This window comes from Aythya marila (genome assembly GCF_965140915.1).
Source record: "Aythya marila genome assembly, chromosome: 5".
Lineage (NCBI taxonomy): Eukaryota > Metazoa > Chordata > Aves > Anseriformes > Anatidae > Aythya > Aythya marila.
The window spans coordinates 40290768-40300564 of NC_139046.1; the positions used below are offsets into that span (position 1 = coordinate 40290768).

The 9797-nt window shown below is 49.8% G+C and overlaps 1 protein-coding gene across 3 annotated transcripts in view; it reads left to right on the forward strand.

Moving 5' to 3' along the window:
* Nucleotides 1–1675, forward strand: part of MEIS2 (Meis homeobox 2) — a 172421-nt gene extending 170746 nt beyond the window's left edge. For 2 of the 3 annotated variants that reach the window (XM_082762582.1, XM_082762583.1), the window contains one exon: nucleotides 127–266. Coding sequence is in view for 1 of the 3 variants with exons in the window: in XM_082762584.1 (XP_082618710.1) it covers nucleotides 127–413 (287 nt within the window). In the remaining 2 variants the exon portion in view is untranslated. Of the gene's footprint in view, nucleotides 1–126 lie in introns of all 3 variants that reach the window. The other variant, XM_082762584.1, reaches the window with a different exon arrangement.
* Nucleotides 1676–9797: the final 8122 nt, after the last annotated feature.

Below are 9797 nucleotides of genomic sequence, written 5' to 3' on the forward strand. Positions count from 1 at the left end.
GAATCTGCAGCTAATTTTAGACGGAAGATTTGCAGTGTCTGTTGTTTTTCCTGTTCATTTTAGATGGGTAAATTGTAAAAACGTTGAGGAATCTGACCTGCTTTTTTTTCCCCCTTTTTTGTCTAGGTTTGCAAGGCATGCCAGGGGACTACGTATCTCAGGGTGGTCCTATGGGTATGAGTATGGCACAGCCAAGTTACACTCCTCCCCAGATGACCCCACACCCTTCTCAATTAAGACATGGACCCCCAATCCATTCATTTTTGCCAAGTCACCCCCATCACCCAGCCATGATGATGCACGGAGGACCCCCTACCCACCCTGGAATGACCATGTCAGCACAGAGCCCCACAATGTTAAATTCTGTAGACCCCAGTGTTGGTGGACAGGTTATGGACATTCATGCCCAGTAGTAGAAGGGAACTCAAGGGAAAAACAAAACAAAGTAAAAACTATTTTAAGACTTTTGAACTTTGACCAGATGTTGACACTTAATACGAAATTCCAGACAGCTGTGATTATTTTTTACTTTTTGTCATTTTTCATCAACAACAGAGGACCAATGAAACAAGAACACAAATGTGAAACCATGGGCTCACTGAAATGAATATGTCCATGTACAGATCCTCTGGGAAAAAAAAAAAAAAGAAAAAAAAAGAAAAAAAAAAGAAAAAAAGACTCCAAGAGTTATAACTACTGTAGTATAAACATAGGAACTAAGTTAACTTGTACATTTCTGTTGATCACTCCGTTATGTTGCCTCAAATAGTTTTAGAAGAAAAAAAAATCCTTGTTTTCCACACTATGTGTGTTGTTCCCAAAAGAATGACTGTTTTGGTTCAGCAGTGAAGTCACTATCCATGAAAGACCTTGAAAGACCTGTTTTGGCCAGTGAGAAAAGAACTACCCTGGAGATGAAGACGAAAAGTCTTGCTGGGTCTCTCATCACTCAGAAGACTGTTCCAAGAAGGCCTTGCCATTCCCTCATTTTGTTCCTTCATAAAATGTGTCCTTTAGTTTCAAACAGATCTTTATAGTTTGTGCTTTATTAAGTCTCTCCCCATTCTCTCCCCATTCCTCCAGTCTTTTTTTTTTTTTTTTTTTTTTTGGACTCTTCTTCAAAGAGCTTGCAGGTGAAGATTTAAAAGACAAAACAGACAGAGCAGGAGCTTCTTCCAGTAGTTCTGAGCCTTGGCTTTGGACAAAACATAACTAAAAGTTGGGCAGCTTTCCTCAATGAAAGAAGTTACTAACGGTCTTTGCACCAAACCTAGAACTTTATCATGAACTCAAAGCTTGGGAAAAAAAAGCAAGAGAATACTGTAACAAACTTCGTACAGAGTTCGGTCTATTAATTGTTTCATGTTAGATATTCTATGTGTTTACCTCAATTGAAAAAAAAAAAAAGAATGTTTTTGCTAGTATCAGATCTGCTGTGGAATTGGTATTGTATGTCCATGAATTCTTCCTTTCTCAGCACGTGTTCCTCACTAGAAGAAAATGCTGTTACCTTTAAGCTTTGTCAAAATTTACATTAAAATACTTGTATGAGGACTGTGACGTTATGTTTTAAAAAAAAAAAAAAAAAAAAAAAAAAAAAAAAAAGGTGTTAAGTCACAAAATGCGGTAATAAATATTTCATTTTTGATTTTTTGTTAGGCTTTTGTGTTTTTAATCATGCTTAATCGAGACTGAAGTTACTGGGAGAGATGTCTCAAATATATTTCTTCATGAGTATTGAAAAGAAAGGTTGAAAAAATCAGAAACAAGCCTGTCATCAGCATTAATAGAATAATTGGGTGAAAGAACATCTGAGATTATATATTTCTGTTGATTATCGATATTATTTTCATACCAGACTAAACAAAACTCAAACTATTCTCTCACCAGCTTGTATTTCAGAGAGCTGTGTCTAATGTCTGTACTATCTGCTAATAACATAGAAGCTCTGTGTGAGTTGTGAAGGCCCATGTGCGAGACCAGTAAGCCATGTGTGTTAAGTGTACGTGTACGTGTCTATGTATGTGTAAGTGCATGTGCATGCACAGCCACTGCCGTCCTTAACTCCAGCTACTTAGCTCGGCACTGAAGAAAGGCTGTAACCCAGGCATAGGTTCGGAAGTTTCAGGAAGAGCAAAGCAGCTTGGACTTTAACGAGAGTTTTACCTGTGTGAGGATTGCACAATGTAGCTTTTGAGATGGTTTTATTGCTTTTCTTTTCTTCATTTGTTTAAAAAAAAAAAGGGGGGGGGGGATAGAGACCCTCAGCTAATGAGGGAAAATGTTAATTTGACATTTTAAATATAAATAGCTGGTGCAGAATCCTGGGCGAGGGTTGGTTTTACTTAAACGAAAGCCCGTGGCATTTGGAAGAAAGTGAAGGAGAGTTTGAGTTGGAGGGAGGAGGGGGGATTGTCACTGCTAGAAAGACAATCTGCTTTCCCAGAGCTTGGTGGCACTGCTCAGTCAGCGGGAGCAGGATGGGGCCCAAGGAGCAAGGAAAGGCTTTGCCTTTATTTCGGGCGGAGAGGAGTGGGAAAGGGGTTGGAATTAACTTTCTAGGAAGCCAGTGTTACTTCTTTAACCATTTGTAGATTTGTGACCCTCTTCTGCTGTCCTCCTCCTCGTTCCAAATGGCTGGCATGTTATTAAAAACTTGGGCTGACAACTTTTGCCGCCAGAATGCCGCGAGAGGTTCAGCCTCGGTGTTAATGTTTAATTTCTGAGCTGAGTAAATGGACCCACGCTGCTGGCAACAGAAGGGAGGATGCCAGTGGAATGGGTGTGAGGATTTATTTAGCAGTCGGGTCCTGCTTTGTGGGCGTCATTTTAGGGCACCCGTATGAAATGTAAAGAATGGTAATTCTACACTAGGCTTGGATAGTCTCTGTCCCGGTTAAAATCACGTCGACCCCCTAAGTCCCGAAAGAAGAGCATGCCCTGGGTCCCAGTTTTCACATTCTGGTCACTGTGGATGCGGGAAATAAGAAGGCAAGGTTTGTTGTGTCAGCACGTTAAGAGGGAGGCTATGTTTTTAATCAGGACTTTATTTTCTTGCAGATCTTTTCTTCACAGTTTTAGGAGAAATACCAGAAAACGTCCTCGCCCAGGTAGAAGGACAGGGAACGATTTATCCGTAGTAGATTGTTGGGTTAATGTTGAACTAAACATTGATGTTGCTGTGTTGTCCTTTATTTTCTTTCTCGTTTTCTTCCCCTTTTGGGCTGTGCTTACCGTGAGACGTGCTGCTGCGATCCAAGGTACAATAACGCGCAGAGATTTCTCCATCTGAGATTTACTGTTTAGCACGGAAGGTTCCGATTTTGGTATTTTTAAAAACTGCTCAGCTGTCAAAATCAACCAAAACGGGAATAATGTTTTGACAGCGGTATAGTGTTAAAGAAAATACTCTAGTCTGAATAAAAATTGCTTATGCTATGGGAAACGAAGGGTAACAGAAGAAACACCTTTTGTTTACACACACACATGTTTATAATCCCAAACTCCATTTTCCCTGAGCGGGTCTGGGCCGGCGGGTTGCAGTCACCGCAAACGAGGGGTTTTTCTTCCAGATTTCGCTGCGGTTAACGCGAAGAGAGGAGGGAAGCGCACCTCCGCCCGCGCAGCCGCCCCCAGCCCTGCCCGCCGCGGCGAGCGGCCGCTGCGGGGCCGAAGAGGCGATGCCGGGGGAGCCAAGCGCTGTCCCCCCCCCACTTTCCCTCCCGGCGGCAGAGCGAGCGAGCAAACTGCCCCCGACCAGGTTTGCGAGGGCCGGGGCCGGGGAGGGGGCCGGGCACGGGATGCGGCGGGGGCACCCAGCAGCCGGGACGCGCCGGCCCCCGCTCTCCGTGCGGCGCTGCCCCTCGGCCTCGCAGCCCCCGGGGCACGGAGGGGTTTGGGGGCCCGGAGCGGGGCCGGCCCGCACCCGCTGCTCCTGCCGGGGGAGGGCGGGCGGAATCCCCCCCGCCGCCGCGGCCGCTTCACCGGAGAGGGAGCGGGGGGCTCCGACAGGCAGGGGGAGGCCGCCTGGGGAGCGGGGACGGCTGCCGAGGCTTGGGCCGGCACTTTGTGCTCCTGTCCTTGTCCCTATTGCTGGGGGAAGCGGGGGGCGAACCCCAACGGCGCCGAACGAGGGCTATCGGCTGCCAGGCTGGCGAAGCCCAGCGCCTTTGAGCCGAAGAGAACCGTGCGAGATTCGAGACTGGCGGGGGAAAGGTTTGAAGGAGAATTTTAATATTAATAGTTTTGGTGGCGAGAAAGAGAGACAGAAGGGAGGTCGCTGCTCTGGGCAGAGTCCCCGCGACAGTGATGATGGATGACCCCGCACAGCTAAACAACTCCTCCCCTTCATCCCCACACGATGTCAGAGCTACTTTACTTGCAGCTTTAGGAATAAAATAAATAAACACCCTCGGCCCCTTCCTCGCATCGATTTATGGAACATTATGAATCAATTACTGCTCTCAATATTTTAGAATTTGCTTATATAAAAGGGGGTCTGCGGCCGAAAAAATGCATTAACCTTTACCTTAGCAGGAAACACAGAACCTTCCCGTACAGCCCTGTGACTAAAAAATCGCTACAAATAATTCGGGTTTAACCATTTTCCAAGAGCCGCATTTCTGGGGAGGCGACGGGCGCTGCAGCTGCGCATCTCTACGAACGACTTTCGAACTGGAGCGTAGGGAGCAAGCCGTGCAGCCACACGGTGCGTGCGGCTCCGTTATTTAACCCTCCTAGAAAATGAAAAAAAAAAAAAAAAAAAAAAAAAAAAAAAAAAAAGGGAGGTGGGGGGGAAGCAAGCCCCACGGCACACACACAGCCCCCGCTCGATGTGGTGTCGCGGGGGCGAGAGGGGCCGGAGTTCGGCGCCTGCGGGGCAGGGGCGCAGAGCGAGCCATGCTCGGTGGCTCCGTGCTATGGGAAGGGGGCGTCGGCAAGGACAGAAAGTGTGTGAAGTTGTGTTTCTCTCGCTTTTTCTGTATTCTCCCATTTGCAGCCGTGTTTGAGGATCTCAAGGTGTTTCTATGGCTACCTTGTGTATGTGGGAGGGTCATATGTGGAGGTGCCCAAGAGAAAAGGCAGCTCTTGGGTGATCATTTATCAATGTCACCCACATAATGATTCTCTCTGCAGCCTTCTATTGATGAGGATAATTACATTAGCTCAGAGTGACTGATCAATGAAAAACCACCAAACAAAAACTTCTTTACTCTCCTATAATACCAAAAACCGATACAGAAATAAGATAGAAAGCGAGGGTGGGATTTCCCTTTCCTTTCCTTTCCTTTCCTTTCCTTTCCTTTCCTTTCCTTTCCTTTCCTTTCCTTTCCTTTCCTTTCCTTTCCTTTCCTTTCCTTTCCTTTCCTTTCCTTTCCTTTCCTTTCCTTTCCTTTCCTTTCCTTTCCTTTCCTTTCCTTTCCTTTCCTTTCCTTTCCTTTCCTTTCCTTTCCTTTCCTTTCCCTTTAGCAAATATTATTATTATTATTTTTTTTAACGGACGAGGGAAAGTAAGGAAAATTCACCCGATCCTTTTAAAAAGAGGCTACCGTTTTCTGAAAAACGTTTCCCTAAACCACTTGGCATCATTCTTCGCCTGGTAAAGGCGAAGTTTAGAATATGAACTGCGGCTTCTCCCTGGCTCCCCAAGCCTCTGCTTTTCCGCTAGTTTAGTTCCTGGGAAGGGGTGCCGGGGGGAGCACGATATTCTGGGGCTGCGAAGAGGGAGAGGAGAAGGCAAATAACTTTTCTTTCACTGTCGCAACTGTCTATTTGTCAGGTTTTCTTTGTTTTTATCACTTCATAAAGTAGGTCTATTAAAGACGGAATGTTGCCTCCCTAAGATGCTTCTATATCGGTGAAAGTTTGCAATTAAATTACGGTTGCGTTCTTTCCAGAGTTAAAAATCAATGTTTTCTCAATTAAAGGGGATTTTAATGCTTTTACTTGGCAGTTGTTAAGGACGCCGTAAATTTTATTATAATGCCTCCGAGCTGCGAAGCCCGGCGAGCGGACAGGTTGATATTCACTTTGGTTTTGGGGGAAAGAAGAGCTTGTCGCTGGTTTTGTTTCTCTCTCGAAAGGGCCTTCTTCACAAAACTCGACTCATTCCGACCAGCCGCAAGGCAGAGCGATGCCGAGGGGGCGGGGGCAGACGGGCTGTGCGCCCCCCAGCACTGCTTGCTGCTGACCGGCCCCCAGGCTCCGGGGGCTCGGTCCGCCCCCGATGCTCGGCCGCTGCCCGCGGGCTGCAAGAAGCCGCCTGCGCGGGCACTGCACGGCTCTGCCTGCGAGCACGCGGCGCGCTAATGAAGGCATGTGTCTGTGCTGGCGAAGACCTTTTACGTGTCTGGGAGAACCTACTTACAGAGGGGACTACAAGTTAACAGTTGGAAGTAAATGGGAGCCGGAATCAGGCTGGCAGAGTTTTTTTTTTTTTTTCCTTGGCCAGAACATTTTGTCTTTACAGGTTCCTGCCAGGTAAAACACACTAGGGGGCTGATTCTGAACCCACTTACAGGGGGTTAACTCCTCGAGCCGCAGGAGAGTTCGTTCCCGGGCCGTGGGACCAGAAATAGGCCCCTATCGTCAGGTTTTGTCTGAAGCGCGCTTAAAATTCCTTAAATTAGCTCCATGAAGAAACAGTGCAAACTCCTTTGATTAAAGTGACTGTCAGATTCTTCGAGATTAGGAGAGAGAAAGCGCAGAGTAGGATGTATTTATTATTTATGCCACAGTCCTCAGCGCCCAGTTGGAAGGGGGGGATTACAGAGGGTGTTTGAAGGGGGGGGGGGGGAGGGAGAAAGGGAGGGCGAGCCAGGGAGATGCAACAACGCTGGCTGGCGGGCGGACCGAGCCCCTTCGCTCCTTCCCCTCCCGGAGCCCCCGAGCAGCTGGGGGCTCCCCAGTCCGGTGCTGCCGCCGGCGGCCCCCGGGCAACGCCAGCTCCGGGCTTTTCCGTCCCGTCCCGTCCCGTCCCGTCCCGTCCCGTCCCATCCTTCTCGGAGCCCGCTCCCACGGGGCCACGGAGCGCGCACGGCAGACGCTGCGGGATGCGGGGCCCCAGCTTTGTGCGGAGCTGGGTCCCCAGCGCGGCCCCGCGTCCAGGTGGCTGAGCCTCGGATGGCCGGGTGCTTGCCCTTAGCGTGGGGCAGGGGCGAGCGGCAAAAAAAAACTGAATGGGAGCCGCGCGGCAGTGTCGGGGGAAACTAACGATGTGCTTCAGCTCTTGCCATTACAGGGAAGGAGAGGGGGGGAACCCCCTTCTGATTAATAACTAGCAGGGTAATGTTGAGGGCTTTTTCTGCCCGATTGCCTTTTTGAATTAGAGCCGATTTCTTCACACTTCAATAGGACCTGTCTCTTTTAAAATGACTGACAGATTTGTTTCTCCTTTTTTCTCTCCCTGAGACTTAATGATGTAAATTTTCTAATTAGTTAAATCGCGTTGCTTAAAGGCCTTAATATTTACCGGGCAAGGACCGATAGCCGCGCTCGGATCCCTGGAAAGAACCGGAGCGGCTTTTCGGGAGGGAGGGAGCAGCCAGGAGGGAGGGGAGGGCTGGGGGAACAACGCAAAACGAGAGCTAAAGTTCAGCCCGGAGCTTCTTCCCTCCTCCCCCACGCCCCCGAACCCGCTTTTATTTTTCAATCAGCTAAGATTTAATTAGGAGCCCCCAGGCCGGACGATCTGATATTTTCTCATTAGTTTCCCATCAGTAATCTCGAGTGTTAGATTGGCTTAAAGGTTGTCAACATTTGACCAATTTTATTTAAGGCAAAGAAATCACGCATTATAGCTCCGGGACCTGAGATCTGAAAATAAATCCTGCCCGGATCAGCGGAACTAACAGGCGAAAAAAATGTTGACAATTTCTCGCCGTATTTAATAAGTTGCATAATGCACGGTACACACAGAAGGGCGGCCGTGGAGGGGGGTGTGGGTGCTCTCCGCGCAGCCACGGCCGGGCCCCCGCCATGCGCGCACCTTGCGCGGCGCCCGCCCGGGGCTCCGGGCACAGGGAGCGCGGCGGAGGGAGAGGGTGCGAGGGAGGGGGTTAAGGAGTGGGGGGCGCCGCGGAGCGCGGCTGCGGGTGCGGCCCTGCGCCTCCGCGGGAGCGCGGGCGCGGCGGGCACGCGGCGCGGGCTCCCAGGCGCAACGTCGGAGCGCCCCCTGCCGGCTGCGCCGCGCAGCCTCCGGTCGCGCCGGCCGCTCGGTTACGCGCCGAGTGTGTGTGTGGGGGGAAAGCGAGGCCATGCGTGTCGCCGGGAGCGCGCATCGCCAGCCTGGCGAGGGAGCGCGCTCCCGGCCCCTTGCCCTTCGCTCCGCAGCCGGCTTCGTGGGGCTGGGGGAGACTGTTTGCCAAGTGTCTTTTATTTTATTTTATTTTATTTTATTTTATTTTATTTTATTTTATTTTATTTTATTTTATTTTATTTTATTTTATTTTATTTTATTTTATTTTATTTTATTTTATTTTTTATCTCATTCCATTTTAAAGAGCACCGACGGGGAAAAGAGTGGGCGCTGATAACAGGGGTCAAGGCGCTTTCGCAGCCCCTGCCATTTGCCCCCCTCCTCGCCCCTCCGCGGAGTCCCCCGGGCAGGGTCCCGGCAGGGCGCCGGGCATCCCCAGCCGCATCCCCAACCCCAGCCGTGCCCGGGGTCCCCGCCATGGCTGCCCGGCACCCGCCCGGCCCCGCTGCGCGCCAGGCATGCATAGGGCCAGCAACCGGGGTGAGGGGAGCGAAAAAGGCAATAAAGCAGGGCAAAACGAGTGTCACATGGTGCCGGTAATTTATAGGTAAGCAAGCCTACGGTTCTGTGTTTATGGAAAACACGGCAGAAGGGTGAAACCAACCGATCTGCCGCGAGGTTGCATCCCAGACGTGTCCCCGCAGCGACAAGCGCCTGCCCCGTACCTTCCTCGCCCCTGGAGCGAGCACCCGCAGCCCCCCAGCGCGGCACCGGCCGCCCCCCCCCGCTGCCGGCCGGGGAGCTCCGGGGACAGGAGGGGGGATGCGGCTGCAGGGGAGACCCCGGCCCGGCGCCCTCCGGACCCCCGTTGGTCCCCGGCGAGGAGGACGCGGTCCGGCGGGGCTGGTGGGGAGAGTAACAAAAGCACAACTCCGCTCGGAATCCACAAAAATATATATTAAAAAAAAAAAATCATAAGTCGGCCGCGTTTAAAGAGGCACCCGAGCCTCTTTGCGCGCTGAGGTGCTCCAGTTAAATATTTATAGTTGGCGTCATTATTTTGCCCATCGGAAAAATAAAAACAAAAGCAGAACACCGCCGCGCAAACCTGAGCCGAGTTGCGTTGGGTCAGGGCTGTGCCTAGACAGAGCCCGGCCAAAACAAAGCTTTGCGGATCTGGCTTGCTGGATCGAGACAGTAGTTGCTCAATTTTATTTTCTTTTAAAAATGTCCGTGTGAGGAATGGGGGAGGGTGGAGGGGAATATTTATCAGAATAGCAGAAGACACCTTTCTTGAAACAAAGGCGAGGGGAATCATCTCGATTGCAAATCCATCAGGCAGAGACCAAATAACAATATTTATAGGAAGGCATTCAGAAATACGGTGTGCTTAAATAACAACAACAAATGCTTACTACAGTTGCTACAGCGCAGCTTAATAAAAAATTAGCCTTACTGACAGTCTTGTCAACATCTTAAGTAAATTATCATAGCGATGGTCTTTGGAGAAGAGAACCCACACTCCTTACTAAAACACCTCCTATCATTAATCTTAAACCACTTGAAGATTATGATGGAAAGAATGGGATCAGTAACCATT